The sequence below is a fragment of the Bolinopsis microptera genome, chromosome 2, assembly GCF_026151205.1.
Source record: "Bolinopsis microptera isolate Bmic1 chromosome 2, MBARI_Bmic_1.0, whole genome shotgun sequence".
Taxonomy (NCBI): domain Eukaryota; kingdom Metazoa; phylum Ctenophora; class Tentaculata; order Lobata; family Bolinopsidae; genus Bolinopsis; species Bolinopsis microptera.
This window is the reverse complement of record NC_087073.1, coordinates 19,925,802-19,947,702: the sequence shown is the minus strand read 5'-3', so window position 1 is coordinate 19,947,702 and position 21,901 is coordinate 19,925,802. Positions and strand designations below refer to the sequence as shown.

The 21,901-nt window shown below is 38.6% G+C and overlaps 3 protein-coding genes across 3 annotated transcripts in view; all 3 read right to left on the bottom strand.

Annotated features, from left to right (window-relative positions):
- Positions 1-7,821: 7,821 nt before the first annotated feature.
- On the bottom strand, positions 7,822-9,042 carry LOC134810940 (uncharacterized). Its single transcript, XM_063817634.1, has one exon. The coding sequence runs from the start codon at positions 9,040-9,042 to the stop codon at positions 7,822-7,824; it is 1,221 nt and encodes a 406-aa protein (XP_063673704.1).
- A 3,723-nt stretch (positions 9,043-12,765) lies between these two features.
- LOC134810939 (uncharacterized) lies at positions 12,766-13,520 on the bottom strand. Its single transcript, XM_063817633.1, has 2 exons — positions 13,235-13,520; positions 12,766-13,046 (listed from the first exon to the last, which is right to left on the bottom strand). Exons 1-2 carry the CDS (start codon positions 13,518-13,520, stop codon positions 12,766-12,768), a joined length of 567 nt encoding a protein of 188 aa, XP_063673703.1.
- Positions 13,521-14,520: 1,000 nt separating this feature from the next.
- LOC134811889 (disintegrin and metalloproteinase domain-containing protein 10-like) overlaps positions 14,521-21,901 on the bottom strand; it is a 73,494-nt gene continuing 66,113 nt past the window's right edge. The window contains exons 12-19 of the mRNA XM_063819000.1: positions 21,687-21,849; positions 19,108-19,240; positions 18,599-18,744; positions 18,125-18,270; positions 17,734-17,875; positions 17,149-17,296; positions 16,344-16,444; positions 14,521-15,668 (exon numbers count right to left, since the gene is read on the bottom strand). Of these exons, the coding sequence (XP_063675070.1) occupies positions 15,595-15,668; positions 16,344-16,444; positions 17,149-17,296; positions 17,734-17,875; positions 18,125-18,270; positions 18,599-18,744; positions 19,108-19,240; positions 21,687-21,849 (1,053 nt within the window). The 3' untranslated portion in view covers positions 14,521-15,594. The remainder of the gene's footprint in view (positions 15,669-16,343; positions 16,445-17,148; positions 17,297-17,733; positions 17,876-18,124; positions 18,271-18,598; positions 18,745-19,107; positions 19,241-21,686; positions 21,850-21,901) is intronic.

The following is a 21,901-nucleotide window of genomic DNA, read 5'->3' as shown; positions in this document are numbered from 1 at the left end:
AAAATTTTGATTTTCATGATTTTTATCAACTTTGGAGTCCCGTTGTGATTTAAGTTCTTTTCGAAATCTTCTGAAACTTTGCATGCTTATCAAACTATATATTAAATACCACTATGCAAAAATTTACGGTGATTCAATATTGTATGCGCACGCAACGTCCGCTCAAAGTTTGCACGTGCGAAAGGTGAGAATTTTGCTCATTCGTGATTTCGAATATATTCTGCTTTCCACGATATTTAAATGGCATTATATATGAATTTAATGCCAACTTGAATGAGTAAAAAGTGCCATATTCAGTCGGTTATCGACAGATATACCTAACTAAACACAAGGAAACGTTTTCAAAGGCAGAATTTCGAAATCGTCGAAATTACCTCCTTGTTAATGAAGTTTCGACTAGCTGTGTAAATTATCCTGACATTATAATCAAAAAGAGATGATATTTGACCAAAACCCATAATCATGGGTAGAGTGTACCGCTGCCAGTGTCTCTCTTTTCCAAACAAAAGGAAATGATATTAATTCGAGGAACAGTCCGCTAATGCAAATTGATACCGAGAATGAAATCGGTCGCTCGCTTTTTCCATTCGATCACGGCTCACGAATTGTAATAAAGCTTATTGATTTGAAAAAGCGAGCGACCGATTTCATTCTCGGTATCAATTTGCATTAGCGGACTGTTCCTCGAATTAATATCATTTCCTTTTGTTTGGAAAAGAGAGACACTGGCAGCGGTACACTCTACCCATGATTATGGGTTTTGGTCAAATTTCTTTAAACAAATATCAAATGCACATTGAGTAACCTTCCCTCAATCCAATTTCAATAAAAATTGGTACGCTTACTGATCACTGATAGACTTACAAGGCCAAGGAAGCTGTCCGAAAAATTTGAGGCATATATCAAATTATAATCATTATGTTACAGCTCAAAGCAACGTCTTTTGCCCCATTATTCATCAATATAATCATATCAACTCGGACATCCACCAAACTTTCCGGACACTTTTGAAAGTTCGATTAACAATTAAGGACGGTCTTTACAAATTTTCAGCATGATTCCAATAATCTATATAGTTATACATATCAGGATCGAATTTGAGATATGACAGAATAATACGACAAAAATCAACGAATTTCGTCAAATTACGCGAATTTTACATTAACTATAAACGGGTAATACTCGTAAAATATTTGTTCGTCGACGAGTCCAACTCGGCGCGCGTCCTGGTAGGTTATAAACCTACAACATTTACACTTTGCATTTGCCTTATATATAATATTACTGAAGCTCCAAAGGCAAAAGCCGCGCATCATTTACCTGAGGACCCCAGGCTATTATGTGTTATGTTCATTAACAGATTTGGCGGAATGACAGGCTGAGCGCGGCCCAGTAACGCATCATCAAATATGGCACCTAGGCGAAATTAATTGATCATTCCAAAAAGGTATGACAAATTTGGTATTGTGAAAAAGCTCACACTCTCTAGATAACAATGGTACACAATTTTCCAAAATCCAAGCAAGATGAAGAATATGCTTAATATATAATTATAATAGTGCCATTAATCAATCACCTTTAGCTTTTGTTGTAAATATCGCTCCCACTAAAAATAAATCGCTCGCCCAAATTTTAAAAAAGGCCCTGAGGTTGTGAAAGTAGTGAGGACCGGTGTATTTTTGGATGCTGATTCCGAATCACCCCCATGACTTAGGGTAAAATGCTTCCCTAGGGAGAGGTATGGGAAAAAACTATTTTGGTCACGTGACAGGCTAGTAGTAGTAAATCTTGAATTCGATTGCTTAGAGCTCGGGTTAGGGTTAGAGTTATGGATAGCTTCGGGGTTATGGTGTTAGGGTTGGGGTTTATTTAACTTTAAGACCGTTTTGTTCGGCTGCAAAACAGTGAAAACCCAAGACACGTGATAAGTTTTGGGCGAGCGAATTAGTAAGAGCCTGTAAATATGCTATTCGAACAGTAATTCATTGGACACAATACTGCAATTAACTGGGAATGTCACACTTAACAGGTGATACTCGTAAAATATTTGTTTCAAATATCAGGACCGCGTCGACGAGTCCAACTCATGACTCAGCGCTCGTCCTGGTAGGTTATAAACCTACAATGTCACACGTGAATTGGTAGGCGTTTAGGCTGACTACCTTAATTCCCAAAAATTTGGGCAACAAAAAATTTGAGCGGGCCTCTCGCCCAAATTTTTTGCAGACCAAATTAATTGCATAAATCTTTTCCGTCTGCTAAATTTTTTGCTAACCAAACTTTTGGCATTTGGCCTGTGGCCCTGAAATCTATAGAAAGATGGCTTTTTCTTCATATCCAAGTGAAATAATATTTAAAATTTTAGTTTTTTAATTTGTCATTCATGGCTTGACCAAGTAAAAAGGATTGAAAGCAAAATGACTGGAATAATAAGGAATAATATAATAAAGTATCTGGTCAAAACCTGGCACAACTTAGCGAGTTTAGAAGGTTTGAGATGTTATTTGTGCTCCCTAGGGTCTCTACTTCAAAAAAAATTTGGGTGGATAATTTTTTATGTTTGTTTAAACCCGTGACCACGCCCTTTTTAAAGCGTGGGAAAATTTTCCCAAAATTATTGAAATTTGCCTATAATATTTGATGGGGGTCTCTAAATGGCTTGATATGATGCCATCGGTATTACTAGAACATCATAAAATAAAATTTGGGTAAATAAAAGTGTAGTGGTACCCTGACCACGCCCATTTACACAATTTTTGGCAGAAAATTCGGAAAATTCGAAGTTTTTTACTCTAGCAGCAGGGAGGTGTTTAGTTTGTATTTAGACTGCTGAATCAAGTTAAATAGGTTATATAAGTAACTTAATTCAATTAATTGGGCATGTTGAGCCATTAGTTCAGCCTTGGGGAACCACGCCCATATTTCATATTAGGCGCGTATGTGAGAAATTTTTATCTCAGCTTCTGAAGGCCGTAGAAACTTAATTTTGGGCTTAAAATTACCGCAATATGTAAGTTTATATTGACACTATTAAGGTGCTGAAGCTCTCCAGGACTTACTTTTGGATAAAAATGAGAAAAACTGATATAATTTACTGAAGCGCATTAACCCATATTCACCCATGGGCCTTTTTTAAAAAAAACTTCCCTAGCAGCTAGCTTAAGTCAAGTAGGCACATCAATGTATAAATTTTTACTCGACACAGTGTCCTTCGTAAGGTCTAAAGGTCATTCTGGGCTAGAATAATTTGATTTTGGGTGCCCACTTTACTCAGTAGTCCAACCCTGGCCTAGGTAATAAAATTTCTACATTGCCCTCAGGCGCAAATATAAGATTTTTCTATCCATCTCAGCTCCTGAATATTGTAGGACTTTCAAGATAACCACTACAGCAGAATGGCCATATTGATATTTATATACAAGCTATGAAGCAGTATGGGGTCTATAGTGCATAGTTTTTGAGATATTTATTTTTAAAACATGATTTTTAAATACGTATATCTTGCGCTTAAAAATACAACAAAGGTTCAACACTACCGCATTTATGAACCAGCACCATCACTCATCAGCTCATCTTAGTAATCACAAACAACCCGCCGGGCAGCTATCTCTAGTTAAGCTCATTTCAGTACCCGTCGACTATAATATATGCCCACTTTTATGTCAGTACAACCTCATCTAGCAAAGTCCAGCTGAAGCAGGAGGCCGACTTCCAGGTCCCCCCATTATTAGGGGTCCCATGGAGATCAGATCATTTCACTAATCAGTGACGTATAATTAGTGATGTGATCCATCGGTAAAATTTAACTGACCTAGAAATGGGCGAGATACAGGGTAGAGTTCACATGTCAACACTGTATGTATCATAGCTGTGCATTAAGAAGTAAACATGATCTTTAAGATTTGACCGCTCGACTCGTATATCACATAAGGGACGGGAGCTCTTGCTAAAGCTAAGGGGGGTTCTCGTATCTAGGGATGTCAGACGTACGTGCCAAAGAAATGCAACGGGAGTGAGCCGATCTGATGTCGAGCAAGTATTCTCTGAAATAACGTTCTATATACAGACAAACTTGCCTAAGCTAATGTCTATAGTTAATTATTTCGAGAAGACTTACTTTGGGTCAGTCATTGTGGACAGTGAGGTGAGGCTGCTCCCTGCATATCCCTTAAGAGTTATTAAAGAGCAGCAAGTCATTACTGACTTGTTGTAATGACTCAAATCACATGTTCTGTAAATCATAGATGGTGGATCACATCACTAATTATACGTCATATGATCTGACCCATAATAATAGGGGGGCCTGGAAGTCGTGCAGCCGCTGAAGCTACTAACAGTTACCTCCAGCCCTATCCTAATATTACTTTTCCCTCCAATTCTAGCTCTTTCCAGTGACTTCAACTTCATTCTAATTTGGTGAAAAATCGTGTAAAATGGTGACAAATAGTGAATGATTTTGTTTCCATTGTAAAATTTCACCATTTTCACAATTGTTCACCATTGTGACCCCCAGTTCTCTTCCGGTATTGGGATGGCCTGAGATGCTTATATCCTTTTCAGTAACCCTAACCCACTTGCACTCTGTGCCAAGGCACTATACTCGTATACTAGTTGTAGGGGTTAGTCCTACGGGCTACGAGCCAGGGAGTGTGAATCTTAGTGATTGGCCGACATTACCCGGTTCCGGTCCGGCAAAATGCGGCAAACCGAAACATCCTGTCTTTTCCGGTCCGGTGGCCAAAACCTTTGACCGGTCGGTTTCTAACCCTCTGCTCTATCCAGCTGCCACTGGAAGCCTACTATTCCAGTTCTTCTGCCAATAACTTCCTGCTCCATCCATTTGTGTTCTTCAAGTAACTTTATCATTTTCCAGCAACGACTGTTGCAATTTACTCTATCCATGTAATAGCATCAACATCCTACAATTAAAGCTCTTTAAAAATGTTCCAAAAATGATTACTTAATATGTGAAAGACCTCCAAAAGGTTGCTATAAAATTTAGATTTGTAGGATACTGGTGATAGCTAACAGGCTAGAAGCTACAATTAGTTGAAGAGGGCAGCAACAGGGTAGAGTTGGAGCCTAGAGATAACTGAAGGTTGCTAAAACCGGAATTTACTTGATGAGATTGAGGTCAGTGGAAAGAGCTAATATTGGAGGGAAAGGATAATAGCAGAAGATAGCTAGAGCTGCAGTTAGCTAGTGCTGGAGTTTCCTTAATGAGATTGAGGTCGGTGGAAAGAGCTAGGAGGTTGTACTGACATAAAAGTGGGCATGCAGGGTGAGTTGAAAATAGTGTGTAGATTGTAAAAATCGATAATGTTTTATGTATATTATAGTCAACGGGTATATTATAGTCAACGGGTACTGAAATGAGCTTAACTAGAGATAGCTGCCCGGCGGGTTGTTTGTGATTTCTAAGATGAGCTGATAGTGCTGGTACATAAATTCGGTAGCCCAAGATAAATGCGGTAGCCCAAGATATATTTAAAAATCATGTTTTAAAAATAAATATCTCAAAAACTATGCACCCCATACTGCTTCATGCACCCCATGTACTGCTTCATAGCTTGTATAATGTATATAAATATGGCTATTCTGCTGTTGTGGTTATTTTGAATGTCCTACAATATTCAGGAGCTGAGATGGATAGAAAAATCTTATATTTGCGCCTGAGGGCAGTTTAGAAATTTTACCACAGCTAGGACAGGGTTGGACTACTAATAAAAGTGGGCACCCAAAATAAAATTATTCTAGCCCAGAATGACCTTTAGACCTTACGAAGGACACTGTGTCGAGTAAAAATTTATACATTGATGTGCCTACTTGACTTAACCTAGCTGCTAGGGAAGTTTTTTTAAAAAAAGGCCCATGGGTGAATATGGGTTAATGCGCTTCAGTAAATTATATCAGTTTTTCTCATTTTTATCCAAAAGTAAGTCCTGGAGAGCTTCAGCACCTTAATAGTGTCAATATAAACTTACATATTGCGGTAATTTTAAGCCCAAAATTAAGTTTCTACGGCCTTCAGAAGCTGAGATAAAAATTTCTCACATACGCACCTAATATAAAATATGGGCGCGGTTCCCCAAGGCTGAACTAATGGCTCAACATGCCCAATTAATTGAATTAAGTTACATATATAACCTATTTAACTTGATTCAGCAGTTTAAATACAAACTAAACACCTCCCTGCTGCTAGAGTAAAAAACTTCGAATTTTCCGAATTTTTTGCCAAAAATTGTGTAAATGGGCGTGGTCAGGGTGCCACTACACTTTTATTTACCCAAATTTTATTTTATTATGTTCTAGTAATACTGATGGCATCATATCAAGCCATTTAGAGACCCCCATCAAATATTATAGGCAAATTTCAATAATTTTGGGAAAATTTTCCCACGCTTTAAAAAGGGCGTGGTCACGGGTTTAAACAAACATAAAAAATTATCCACCCAAATTTTTTTTGAAGTAGAGACCCTAGGGAGCACAAATAACATCTCAAACCTTCTAAACTCGCTAAGTTGTGCCAGGTTTTGACCAGATACAGGATTAATAATGAACTAAGGCAAATATCTAACTGAAATTTTAGTGGAAAATCGTTCATTTTTCGAAGAATTTGTGCCCAAATTTTCGGTCGCCCAAATGAGTTCAAATTTTCTGCCCAAATTTATCGGGCTCAAATAAATTGTGCTCAATATAAAGGTACACGTCACATGCACATTCCAGTACCATGATCTAAGAAGAGTAGTTCTGTTGTTGTCCTGGAATGTGAATTATGTAATACCTGGAGATGAGCCGTGTTATAACTTATAATTAGTGAGTGTAACTTTTCTGTCATTTCTCTTTGTGCTCTCTGTGCTTCCTGAGGTATGTTTCTTCGTGTTATTTCATTATCTTACGTTGTAAAGTTAATGATAACTTAATGGTAGTTATTTAGATGCAGTTAAAGTTGTCTTTATTTGTATGTGTCCTTCTTTGTCTTTTAGCACCTTTAATTCTACATAAAACGATTTACTCTCAATTCGGTTTCTAGAGTTAAGATCCGTTTAACGGAAAAAGAGATTGATATCCGGCACTTTCCGGTCCGGTCGCCCAAGCCCCAGACCAGTCGGTTCCACATAAATCGAGGTAAATTGTTATGATCACTTAAAGACTCACTATAACATGAGTACTACACTAATTAAATCATTACATAAGTAAGTTGTAATAACGATAGTTTCTCCGTAAAATGAAACCTGACACTGCACCAGGTGTTTATGAATGTTAGAGACCATATCAACTTATATTAATATAAATGCTCGTGTTCTTCCTTTGGTTGTGCTTTGTTCATTTTAAATTTAACGATTCAATTTAATGATGTTCATCTTTGTATAATAACCCTTAACCGTTAGGGATTAGCAAGTGGCAAATCCGGGAGTTCTATCAAAACCAGGTTGCATCTTTAAAAAATAGTTTCGGCTAAAATCCTAAGCACTGATACTTGATGGGTTATAACTCCTAGGGGTCGTTCACATATTACGTCATCGGCTGAGGGGGAGGGGGGGGGGGGGGTATCCAAATGATTACGCTAGTGTAATTTTGACACAATAGCCTTTTTTTTTTTTTTTTTTTTTTTTAAGAGAGGCTGGGCATAGAAAGCCCACTAGAGGATAGCATTAAGATGCTTTGCCTACCTCTGGGATGAGGGGGGGTTTGTCGAGGACAACAGTGTGAATTGTGGAGGACGGTGGTGGTAATGATCTGAATGGGAATACCGCGCTTTGGTACCAGATGAGTTTATATATCAGTTAGGCAAGGCTGCATATGTAATGTGTTAATGCGCTAAGTTACGCCAGTCTGATCCAGTTCTTCTGGTACTATTAAGCGTTTGGTGCGGTTTGTGAAGTTGACGATTGTGGTAATGTGGTGGTTGTCGAATATGTCGTTGACCGAGAGGTAATAGTCCCGAAAGTATTGACCTCTTAGTTGGGCAATAGCTGGGCACTGTCCAAGAAAGTGTGAGACAGTCTCCTCTCCGTCTCCGCACATGGGACAAGCACTGGTGCTTGATTTGCGGATGGTGTGGAGGTGTTTGTTTAAGCCACAGTGGCCCGTGATTAGGTGGACTGCGGTTCTATAGTCTTGTCTATTGTTGATGAGTGACGTGTTTATATTTTTGATTATTTTGGTGTGCTTTTGGCCAAGTGTTAGTTTGGTGTGTCTAGGACCATCCGTTAACCAGATATCCTGATTCAGTCTGTGGACTTTGTTGTCGATTTGTCGTTTGATGTAAGATTGAGGGATTGGACATTTCAAAACGTGTTCGCTGGTCGTGCCAAGCTTGGCCAGCTCATCCGCTTTTTCATTTCCCCACAACCCAATATGGGCTGCGATCCATCGGATCTCTAGAGTGTTGTTCGATCCGAGTGCGTTAAGGGTGTCATAACAGTCTCTAGTAGTTCTGCTCCTCGTTGAGAGCGAGGAAATAGCTTGTATGGAGGAGAGACTATCAGACCATATAATGATGTGTGAATTGGTGTAGGATGAGAGATACTTGCAGGCTTCAATGATTGCAGTGAGCTCTGTCTGGTAGACAGTGCAATAATCAGGGAGCTTGAATGATCTCTCTTCCAGGGTGGTGTTGTTGTTGTCAGTCGTGATGATGTACCCAGCCCCACTTCCGGAGTCTGATAGAGACCCGTCTGTGTAGCAGGTGATCGTTTCACTGGTAATGTTGTCGATGGTGTGTTGGAGTGCGGTTCTGTATTCAGTGTTGTTAGTTCCAGGAGTGGTGACGGTGAAGTGCCGTCCCAGCATCATGGTTGGTGCTGTGAGGTCTCTTGTGGCTCTAGGTGGTATGTTGAGATCCTCCATGAATTGTTTGTTGATTGTGGTGTGGTTTTTGATAGTTCCCTTCCTGTGGCCGTGGGCGATAGTTTCAAGAGTGAGGCTGCCGTAGGCTTGAAGCCTTGCTGCCCCCTTCGCTGCTTCGCCCCTCAGGAATAGTATGGTGTCTGGGGTGTCAGTAAGGTGATTCAATGCGAGGAAGGGTGTACTTGGCATGGCACCAGACAAACAATAGCTTGTGTAAAACTGATTACAGAGGGGGGGGGGGGGTAAAAATGTTCCGAAAATGGATTACGTAATATGTGAACGACCCCCTAGTAGTATAGCGTCAGAACCTCGGTATTATTTTACATTTGTTTAGCTGACAAGGTTAATTAAAACTGATATACAAAACATTTACACTACAGCGAAGATTGCTATGACCCGGAAAGAAACACAGTACGAGAAATACCTGCGCAATGGATATGAGATATTTAAAACCTACTGTTCAACGGGAGACAAACATCCCATCATGTTACCCAGAGCTCCTCAACAAAAGTATGTAGACCTTTACCCTGATGATCAGCCCGGATGTAGTTTTGAAAATGATAGAAACCAGCAACTCAACTATGAGGCTGAGGTTATTGTATACAGAGCTTTGGAGAAACTGAGTGGTGGAGATTTTATTGTTCTTCATAGTTTTGAATATACTCATTTCCAATATTATCTGGGAGATTTAACCCATGTTAAACGAAAATGTACAGAGTGCAAGAAGAGAGCAACTAACAGAGAAGGCGAGTGCGACTTTGTAGTGATAGCACCAAACTGCTTTGTAATTATTGAAGTGAAGAATATGGGTCATATCGGGAATCAATCAGACCCTGGGTGTAACAAAGATCAACAGTCGCAAGCATTGGCCAAAACGTTCCAGAAATCACTGGACCAGAGGAACAAGATGGTACAATTTGTTAAAAGATTTTGTAAACGGTTAACAGTTCTCCAGTTTACCGTTTACCCCAACTTTCAAAAAGCATTCAAAAAAGAATTTCCGCTTAGCAGGGATAAACTTTCATTAATAATTTTCAAAGAAGATTTGGAAGATTTCAGTGATTGGTGGAAAGACAATGTAAGTGATCTAATGTTGGATGAGCCTTTGCATCCTGAGTTTCGCACCAAACATGAAAATGTCAGGAACTTATTATTAGCTATATGGTGTACAGACAAGACCATTTGTGATAAGTCCAAATGTAGTTTGGGTAAGTGTATAGTAAAAATCAGCGAGCAACTGCGTTCAGGAAGATTTACCTTCAAGAGCAATAACCCTGACGTCATTCCATCACCCACAATTGTCAAGGACTTTTTAGGAATAGACAACTTGACTAAACAACAGTACGATTTGATAAAATCAAATGAGAAGTTCTTGTGGATCAATGGACCCGCTGGAGCTGGTAAAACTGTTGTACTACTAGCTAAGATACTACAACTAGCATTGTCAAGTGAAGACAACAAAATTGTTTTATTCTGTGAAACGTGTTACATTGATGAAGTCATGACATCCCCAGAGCATCTACATATGCCGCTAGAAAAAGCAGGTGTTAAGCACGTTTCTATTTTTAAGAGAGAAATGATTGGTAAACCTGCTGATGAAATCTGGCGTAAAATAAGAGGCTATCTTAATGACAAACAAGTTGTCATAATGATGCTTAAGGATTTTAATACTGAAACTAACTATATCGACGGCATCGATAATACATCGCTAATAATCTTAATACGTTTATTTCAAGGAAAAGGAATTCACGTGTTTTTCGACGATATTCAAGCAGTGTTAAGGTGGGATAAAGTAAAAGGAAAAATGGTCAAAGAGTATGATGTATTTAAAGCAGTGTTAGAACTGTCATGTTCTTGTCATGTTTGGATCTCATGTGACACGTTACAAAATCCGCTTTATTTTGCTGATGAGGAGGAAAGGTTAAAACATGACTCTAGACTAGCCAGACTTCTTAACGACGAATTATCATCTACACAGCTTGTAAGTCTATCAAAAAATTTGAGAAACACCTCCGATTTGTCGAGATCATTGTCAGTCATTCGAGAACATATCATTGAGCCGGAGCCGGGAAACCTTGTTTCAACATTTAGAAACGATTTCGCCATTTTACAAGCCCCCGGGCACTACATACATGGACCAAAAACTATCGTTCATGTTCTGAAAAAGTTTAACGAGGAACTTATATATTCTATTTTTGACAAGGAATTTGAAGAATTATGTTTTGATGATAGGACAGATGGTAATGATGTGGGTATTATTTACAATCGTTGGGGTACTGTCACAGACACTTTAGTTAAAACCATTGTGGATTGGGTATTATCTTCAAAGGATAATATTACACCATACCATGTCCAGTCAACATATTCAAAAGAATGGCCTGCAGTTATAACACTACAACAGTTATATGATTGTGAACCTGGGACAGTTATTGAAGGGTCTGGAAAATTGTCATTCGATTCAGAACATTTATATCTTGCCATATCACGAGCACGAGTTAAGTGCACAGTAATAATGTTTCCTGATAAAGTTACTATACTTGAGGATTATCCTCGTATGTGTAGTCTACTTGATAACCTTAAAGATTCTGTTGAAGTAAGATATCATTAACACTTCAAACTTTAAAATACAATTTATTAACTAAACCAGATTAATTTATTAATTAATGATTCAAATATTTTATGAATAAACAAACGGTACAAATTTGAAAAGTATGAAGCCTGATGTTGTACTGCTGTTTATTCGTTTGTAGTCGGTTCACTTGGTGATAATACAAATAATAGTAAATGTACGTGATTTTATATTTAAGCATCAAATAAAATTTTAGACGATTCTATAAAATTGAATAAAAACACAATAATATATAAAGTTCTGGAATTTTTTTGAGAACCAGTTGTATTCTATAGCAGTGACTTAGTATGCTTATTATATTTATAATTTTGTGTAAAAATTGCATTATTACTTTAATCTCAACTCGGTTTCTTAGAGTTAAGATCCGTTTATCGGAAAAAGAGATTGATATCCTGCAGTTTCCAGTTCAGTTGCCCAAACCCCAGAGTCCATACCGGTCGGTTCCACATAAATCGAGTTAAATTGTAAATAGTAATTAAATAACTCACTATAACATGAGTACTAAACTAACTAAATCATTACATAATTAAGCTGTAATAATGGTAGTCTCTCCGTAAAATGAAACCTGACACTGCAGCATGTGTTAGTGAATGTTAGAGACCATATCAACTTACATTAATATAAATGCTCGTGTTCTTCCTTTGGTTGTGCTTTGTTCGTTTTAAATTCTCTCCACCTACTGATCCTAACCACCCTAACAACTCTCTAGCTCTCTCTCTTCAACCCTCATTCCCTCACTCCTCTTGGTGCACAAACCATTCAAACCTATGTATGGTCCCCTTACGGGTTCCACAAGCCCAACGGTACATAGTTAGACGAAAAACAGAGAAGCCTTGATTGCCAGATCAAGGACTGCATCAGTAGCAGCGAAATACGGATATACCTTCTCCCTTACAGTCAGCGAGCTGACAACTATCTGACTGTGTCTTTTAGGCCTTGCCACACCACCTTCGCTATTGCATCCGCTCGCCCGTATTCACTGACACATGCCACACCTGGGTTTAGTATGAAGATGTACGCATATTCACCCAAGATGCGGAGATGCCTCAGTTTAGCGAGTTGAGATACAACAGCAAACTCACAGGAGCATGGATCAGAATCATCAGTTACCAACCTGACACCGTTTCGAGGCTTTAATCGCAATACGGTTTCCTGTCAGGCGCCCCAGCAGTCCACCCTTGAACCACCATCTGATCCGAGAGTCACTTGAGGAGACCCGTTAGAGCTCGCAATTGGCGACGAGATAACGTTTATGGTACCTCTATCTATGTTATAGTGAACTCTCAAGCTCCAACCTTCCGGAACTCCCACTCTTTCCTCCCCGACAACAAGTAGATCCATCTGGAACAGTGGGCTGCCTCTTTCCTACTGTCCCGTACCAGCTTCTTCAGCTCTCTTCCCCTAAAACCAATCCTCCTCGCAGCTCTCTCCAAACTCTGCGCCACCACTCCCCTAGCTCCAACTTCGACTGCGGCATTATAACAGCACCAACCTTTCGCCTGAATCTCAGCCTGCAGACCGCTGTATCGGTAGAGTTTGTACTCGTGCGATTCAGCGATCCGCTCTTCAGATGGTACTGTTAGCTCCCACCAAATAACTGTCTTTGCCGACCTTGAGAATATCACAAGGTCCGGCCTCAGCCGTGTTTACACAATTTCACTGGGAAACTTAAGCTGCCCCTCAAGGTATGACAGCAATCCCGATACCCACTCAGGATTCCAAAACCACAACTCTCCTTCCGGTCGTCTGTACCTGCTTTCCTCCTCCCAGCAGGAACAAAATCAATGAACTGTCTTCCATCGCCGGCCTTGTTCACTCGGCGATCACAATGGAAGACAACCTGTTCAGAGATCTGCTTCAGAACCTTGTCGTGCCGCCATCTATACATTCCTTGACTAAGGGCCACCTTACACCCAGCCAAAATGTGCTGAATGTTGCCCATCCTCTCCTCACATAGCTTGCACTTCCCATCCTCATCTTCACTCCACTTGGAAACCATAGAGGGGGTTAAGAGGGTGCCGTACACAGCACTTAGCATGAACCCAATAAGTGAGTCACCATACTTAAAAAGTGTTTGCCAGCTCAAATCCGTCTTCACTTCTTCACTACGAGCTCTCTCCACTCATCCCACCTGCTCTGCATCTCCAGAGAACCTACTTGCACCTCCCTCTCTCTTTCAATGTTCTCCTTCACTCTCAGCATAACCTCCCTCTCTCTTTCCCGCTCATCCATCCTCTCCCAAGGTTTTTTCCAGTCACCAAAACCGATGCCAACTCTTTTTTGCGGTTGCAACATCCCTCGTACCGATTCACAGACCAAATCTCTTCTGGCCTCTTTCAGTTCTGTCTCAGGCATCCAAACTCTACCAGAACGAACTTGGGGCTGGACTGCTTTAATCAGGTCATCCTTAGATGTCTGATAAGATTGCAACAGTCGACACTTCTCTATCTTCCATGTATCTGTCAAGCTGCTCACCGGTAAGGCCACACTGGATGATTGACTGAACAGACAAAGACCACTCAGAGTGTGCCCCACCCCTAGCCACTTTCTGAGGAAACTATTGGTATTCTGTTCCCATCTGGTGACTGTTGTGATCGGAATATCATAGATGGCAAGAGGCCACTTCATTTTTGGAAGGACCATGTACTGATATCCCCAGCACTTCTGGAGTCCAGTAAAGATATAATGGCACACAAATTTTTGGGAACTAAGGTATATAATATGAACAATGCTTGCAGTTGTTTGTCATACGTTGTATGACCCGCCGCGCACGAAGTGCGCGGCTCCCCCTGTATCGTGAAACGACCGTGGGGGTCGCAACGTGATACAAGCAGTTGTGTAATACTGTAAAAGAAATATTTCAGATGAAAAATTATGAGGGAGATGTTTCTTGCTTTCGATTTACGAATTGATGATATTTAGATCGGTGAGAAAGTTCGAGGAAAAGCCTATAAATGGTCTATTTAGTGGTCATTGAGCCACTTTATTACTATTGTTTGTTTTGTTAGATGCGAGGTTAAAGAAAATATTAAAATGTATAAAATTGCAAGACAAAGCTTCAAATCAATTGGATTGTATCAAATATTATATATGTTCAGACAGCAATTTAGAATTAAAGATTTAATTTAATAATCTATTTTCATGATCGTAACACTGTTGTCTTGACAAATGTAACGAATAAATGCATTGTACGATTATTTCTAATTTCAACAAATGATATTTGTTTTCTCGCTTCTGAATAAACTGAAAGCGTACCCAATGGAAAGGGGTTAATCATCTAAATCGTAAGGTCACAATTAAGTAGAAACTAAAAATAAGTTTATAAAGCAAATCATCTTCATTAAAATATAAACTAAATCCTTTCAAACCGTTTTAACGTCCTCAAAACAACCCTTACACCTACGAACAAACTTGGCATTTTACATAAAGCTCCGACCGTATTCAAATTACATACACACAACACAATCAAAGTTTCACGAAATACTAGCTGCCACAAAATTCAAGATGGAAATGTAACAATCTCTTCCTGCAAGTTTGTGTGTTCACAATATTTTAGCAGCAAAATAGCTTTAATGACATGTGAGACACTGAGTTGCACATTGCAAAAGTGCATGAATAGACCAATCCTGTCAAAGGTGATTAAACTGCAATCTGCATAGTGCATATATATATACGTTATATCGGGTTTTAATAAGGTCATCAATTAAGCTACATACAAAACAGCATATCGTGTACTCAAGGTGTTACGTAAAGTGTTACAGAGGTGTTACAGAGGTGTTACAGAGACCTTCTCATTTCACATACCAGGTGAGTTGCATCGTTCGAGAAAGACGATCAACAACTCGATAAAACAATACACATACAGTAACATAAAAATCAACGAATGTGCAGATTCTGCTAAAAATATTAAAGAAATTCTGAACTACAAATTAAGGTTCTTGCGTGGCAGTTCAATAATTGAGTCGATCATCATCTTCTTCATCTCCCCGTGAGTGCCTCATCCAGGCTTGTTTATTTACAATATTTTCCATGATAGCTGAATAAATAACACAGCTCGTCATCCAATTAGTCTTGCTTTATGTCACAGAAAGAAACAAGGACGGGGTTACAATTTACATGTGCCCTGTCGCCCTCATCTCGATTGAGTTGACGTTTTTGTAAGTAACCGGGTAACTCATCCGTTCACCTGAGGGAAATAGTGTATGTCAGCTTCTCATCACTTGTCCTATCATGTAAATGCCATTAATTGTAGCAGCCTCACAGTTCATGCACGCGAGCGGTTTTGGTCAGGCAGGCTTCATGCAAAAGATGAGGCATATTGACTGTGTTAGTCAGCGCGTACAGAACAATGGATCTAGCAGATCTGAACATTAGCAGTGTTTCAGCGGAGGTTACTGTGATCTATAAAAGGAGAGGATTAATTAGAGTACATTCCTATATTCAACTCGAGGGTTTTGTAACTTTACATACTGCACAGTCTATTTGGCGGATATTACATAGGGCTGCAACGTTCAATTTCACTGAGAGAATTTATCAGAGGGATACGAAACTTTCGTCGCTCCCCTCCGACATCAGCTAATATTTGGGACAGGCATGACACCAGGGCTTTCACGTCATCATATATTACACCTCACATCCAAAGATTTACCAGTTTAACCGAAACGTACCATGTCACTGCATATAACGGCCTCTATTCAGTTGGAAGTAATCTCCACCAACCACTGGGAAGTTGGGCAATGCATCTCTCAGATTACACTACACAAATTTGAGGATTCAACTTTAGTGCTTCACAATTTTGAAATGTTCATAACATCATATTTAAAGGTATAGGAGCACAGTATTAATCTTGTAGATTTCTTACCTCCTCTAGGGTAGGGCGGAGGTTTGACAGTCTTACTGCAGACTGCAATAAATGCGGACATAAAGCATATCATCCCAATTGCCAACATCACGCAGTAGTACCTGAACATATTACCGTGTTACGAGAGCTAACATCACTCAATAGTACCTTGCAACACACTGCGTCCCTTTTTGGGTAAAACGGACACACAACGTATTATATGATGAATAGTACCAGTGTTACGAGCTGAAGACATCATCATGGGTACTGAGTGGGCGAACGAAGATCGCCGCGATAATGTTGATTGTCGGGTGCAGGTGGTTACTTTAACTTACGTATTTTCAAGCTATTTCAAATAAAACATGATAATTTTTAAACTTTTTAAGCAGACAAAGAACGCGCCTTCTTTGTTGTTAAACCCTCGCAGATCAGACGATCGAGCAAACTTATATATTAATTTGACGCGCAAAAATTAATTTAATCGGACCCGTGAATATAATCGAATCGTTCGAATCGTCGCGTCGCGTCGTCGCGTCTTCAACATACTACAGTAGACGCGAAAAGGAGTGCAGTTTAATAACGACAAATTTGTCCGCGCGTTACAAAAAATACACAATTTTCACGCGATCTTTGTCTTTTGTCATTTGGCACTACAACAACAGAGGCTCCATTTGCTTGCACGATTTGAACATAACGTTACGTTACCTTTCTATTCATATCCGCAATGGAATCGTTCCGAAAAATTTATTTCTATCAAAATAAATTCTCCAATAAACCGTGAACAATAAGGGAAAGTAGGCTGAAGGATGTCAAATACTTATCATACCAATATTCCTGAGCTAGATTCTGAGCAGCATCAAACAGAACTCCATTGAAGACGTAGTTTCCCAGGCTCGCTATAGGTCCGTCCGCGTCCACTATTCTACAAATGTACATGATGTCACAGTAACCCATGTCATCGCCACATACACTCCCTGCAAAAGTCATCGCCGTGTTATCACACAAGTCAGAACTTTATGTTATCAATCATCAAATCAGGTACAGTACACACAGGTACGTTACACAGTACTCTTTATTGACATTTACATGTGCACTACAGGTTCACATGATATAAGGTATTTCCTAATGAAGTTACGTCTAACATGACAAAGGTGAAAGGAATGTTTGTTTCAAGCAATAATTCTGATTGCTTCTATCTATACTAGGTAAATATGATGGTCTAATGAATGGCATTAGAAAATGGTCCTTCTGAGTCTAAATAACAACAAAAACAATCAACCGTTTTCTTTAGGACTACCATAACGCTGTATGACTCAATGTGACAGTGCACAGCTACATCAAAATAGCAAATAGTGTCAGATAGTGTCAGATCATAGTGTCGAAAAAGCCAAATTATCTGTTCGATAAAAACCTGGAAGAAGTTTGCTGTTATCATCGTTAAGGTCATTTTTAAGGTCAGGGAAGTAAGTTTCGTTAGATGCGACTAAACACTGAGTTTCACCGTCAACTACCTTAGGACAGCACAGCTTGCACTTGTTTTCCTCCTCAGAACACTGCAATGAGATAATAAGGTTTTACGAGGAATTCGGATGACTTAATAAGGATAGGTTATAAAATTATGAATTGCGTAGTAAGAATGAATCAAGGAATAAATTATGGATTCATAAACATAATGTTACTGATTTCCCTATGTAAAATTCCCCCTGGAATTTTCCACTAATTGGAAAATGACACAAAATTCTTTTCAGAGTGGAATAAATTTTACATCGTGCCCCACTAGTAGCCAAATTCGTTAAACAAACCTGACAACTGGGGGTATCAGCATTTGCTCCAGCTATTTTAGAGCATATTGACATTTTACACTCTCCCTCTGAACAAAGTTCAGTTTTCTTGTTACACCAGGGGTTAGGTCCATTATTGTCATCCACCTTCCAGTATATCGGATCATCTGTGAGATCATGATATGATATTATCTCGTGTTATAGTTGTATTTTGAACAAGGGTGATGCTCTGTAGCTTGTCAAATCTACAATAATAATTATAAATTATTCTTGTCATGTACTGTAATTATAGGCAATAGCTAGATAATAACCGAACCAAACTGTAAGTCTGCAGAGTGGTAAATTGTCCTAAATGATTGAGACAGTGTTAATGTGTTATAGCAATATAAATTACCAAAGCAAGGCGTTTCCATGATCCAACAAGTCTGTACTAGCTAAACATGAAAGTAAAGCAGTATATAACTTAGTAAAGTGTAATAAAGTAAAGTAACTTACTGACAGGACACTCGAAAGTGCCAGCTTTACAGAATATTTCCTTCTTGCAATCAGTCCCGTTAGAACACATGATCTGTTTACTGTTAAGTTCATCTGAAGTGTAGGGCATACACGTGTTACCGTTACAACACGGCCCATCCATCGCACTGAGGGGAGAGGAGTGGTTATTTAGTATTTACCTATATATATATACATGTGTAAAGTGCATTGTGTACATTGTGTACAGTACATTGCACGTACAGTTTGTACACTGTACAGTGTATTGCATGTCTACTGACTATACTTGTTACGATCTAACCACACACTAAAACTTCTATCTGACAACTGACAAGTATGTAGGATGTATGTGGTTAACAGTTACTAAGGAAGTATGTTATTCGGTTAAAGTTATTACTTGTCGCCCTGCGCTGGAGCAACTCTCAGTCTTAGTACATATTACATCCGTGTGTGAATGGTATGTTATGTATGTGAATGGTATGTTATGTATGTGGACGGCATGTTTGTAATACCTGCACGTGTAGTCAGGCTTTGTCCACTTGCAGTTGGTCTTGCAGCACTTATCTTTCTCACAATTAACTGAGTCCCCGCAGTCACAATCCTCTCCCTCGTCTTTCTTAAAGTTTCCGCACCCGTCCACGTTGTCTAGTGAGATAATAGTTTCAAACATATGACTTATTCTTAGTCACACTATATTACCCTATATTATCTGTATGAGTCATTGTCCATAGTATCATAATAAGCACGTACAACTTATTGTATGCCTAAGTTTGTCAAATTGAAACTTTGAGTAAATTGCATATGGGCAATTCCACGTAGTGTAATTCACGCTTTGCACAAAATTTAGCTTTTAATTGCATGCTAATTGTAGGCTAACATTAGCAGCATGATAATATAAAGTCAGAATGAAGTTTAAACGTTTGTGATGATGTGGCAACAAAAGTTTAATGTCTATCTCTTATACTTTTTATGTGAGCAGCATTTTAAAAAGTAGACGTTATTCACAGGCATAATTTGGTGTTTTAGAAATCTTGCCTTAAAATTGCAATTCGTGCCCCAGTGTAATAGCAGAAGTTACAATAAGGCTTGATCACAATAAAGTACACATTTTTTCAACTTCCTATGTCCTTCCTAACATAAATTTGTGGAATGTGTGTAGTACAGGGACAATATAGGAAGTAAACGTTATTCACATTTGGACGTAGTGTAACTCACACTCTGCCCAGTTGCTCTGTTTGTGCGTTGTATTGATGTTTGCTTGTTCTTGATTTGGTTGCTGCTATTGTAAAATGGTGAAGTAGACTGACTATTACTGATTTTAAATTAAATTGACTACTAATCGGTCCAATTAGATACTGGTAATGGTGTAGATTACACCCTACTGCCATACCACAGTGGTCGGGGCGCCAATGCGAGGTAGACATAAGATATAGGCATGACTAAGGGGTATGATATACCACAAAACATGTATTCTAGGGGTATCTTGCCCCAAAATAACGTTTAAAAAGGTTTTTAGAGTGATTAAATGGATATTTGACCTCAAATATTAATTTTACCTCATTTTTTGTCAAAAATTGCATTTTTTGGCAATTTTTTGCCATTTTTTAGGACAAACTACAAAAATAAGTTGCAAATTAACTTTGGTAAGCATCTATAAGTTGATCTATCTGTAAGTATAGGACATTTAGAGTAATCCTAGAAAAATGTACAGTGTAATATTGTGGCATGATTTTTTTATGAGCTCTCAAAGGTTCGTGATTAGACAGAAATTGGGCGAAATTTATAACTTTTTGAATCCATTTTTAGACCATTTTATCACTTATATCAATTCTAAACTACTTCTTTGTGTTTTTAATGTGAAGAGGTCATCAAGAGCTTTAATTTGATACCTCTAAACATGGTTTTTGATAAAAATTAGAATTTTTTGGGGCAAAAACACTGCTCTTTTGAGCAAAATTTAGTTACGTGACAAGAAAATAAGGTAATTTTAGCCCCAAATTGCTGATATTTTCTGAAAATAAGCCTTTAAATTACTCAAATAAGTGTTCTTAGACCTAACAATGACTATAAAACACTTTCAAATCAATTTTGATGTCCTAATCCATTTAAAAATCATTATTTTTGCGATTTAAGGTATAAAAGTGGCACATTTTGCCCTGGCGGAACCCTAATTTCGATTAAATTACCAACACTTTCAGGCAGTTGTTGAAAATAGGTCCCTGGAATTGCCCTGGAAGCATTGAAAGTACAATTTATTTCACAACAAAGCATTTAAACCACTTGTTTTATTAATTTTCCACTGTGTAAATTACACTACCAAGCTGTGAATTACGCTACCTGTGAATCACACTACCCCTACTTTTTGCACTTCCAGTGTGACAAATAAAAACGAATGAAATTTTCTGACCTTTATAGATGACTAAAGTTGCTGTTAGAGAGAGAGTTACGAATCAAACAGACTTATAGTGTAGCCACAGTAAAACATTTTTCACTATTTGGTAGCGTTATTCATACGCGAAGAGGAAAAATTTGATCATAAGACACTCAAAAAGTAAAGAAATTTGGCCCTTAAAATTAGGCTGGCCTTCTATCTGAAGCCCACTAGGTTGATATACAGGATAAAATATTGAATTCTACGATTAATAAAGCTCCCTAAAATCTTTCGGAAAATAACTGGATATTCACACTAAAGATACACTAAATTTAAGCCAACTTTGACGCGCTACAGTTTTTAAACTAGGCTAGATATCAACAAACGGTTTTTTGCCCCTGAAAATATGGTCAAATATCTTAAAGATTTTCTATCTCTCCCAAACCTCCTCCAAACTTTATTATTTTGTTACTGGTTACTGTTATCGTGGAATTGCCCATATAATAATGCACTTGCACGCCTTCATATTACATGTAACGGTTATATTACACTAGATCTTTAATAACAATGTCATCATAATGAGAGAAACGATGACGAAGAAAAACAACATTATATTATAACTTATTATCGACGAACATTCAACATTAAGTTATATAATATCACGGAATAAGAACATTTATTATACTACAAAGATAACAATAAGTAAAACAGCTGTCTCACCCTCAAAACAGCTGGCTCTAATAGAAAGTATAGGTCCCATTATCTCAGTACTACAGGGAGACAGTTTCACGTTGTTGGGTTCGTTGCCCGTGTTAGCGTGAGGGTACATCAGGTAGTTGCCTCCTCTGTACCCACTACCAGGTGCACAGGATGTGGGGTCGTGCTGAAATAAAGGGGGGAGGTAAGTAGGGGGGGGTAAACAGAGGGGGAGTTAA

What these genes read in the sequence shown, in the direction of transcription:
- LOC134810940 (XM_063817634.1), bottom strand. Translation starts at nt 9,042, where the DNA reads ATGCCAAGTACACCCTTCCTCGCATTGAATCACCTTACTGACACCCCA.
- LOC134810939 (XM_063817633.1), bottom strand. Translation starts at nt 13,520, where the DNA reads ATGCTAAGTGCTGTGTACGGCACCCTCTTAACCCCCTCTATGGTTTCC. An exon ending in TGCTGGGAGGAGGAAAGCAG is followed by an intron (nt 13,047 to 13,234) that starts GTACAGACGACC and finishes TACCATCTGAAG; the next exon opens with AGCGGATCGCTGAATCGCAC.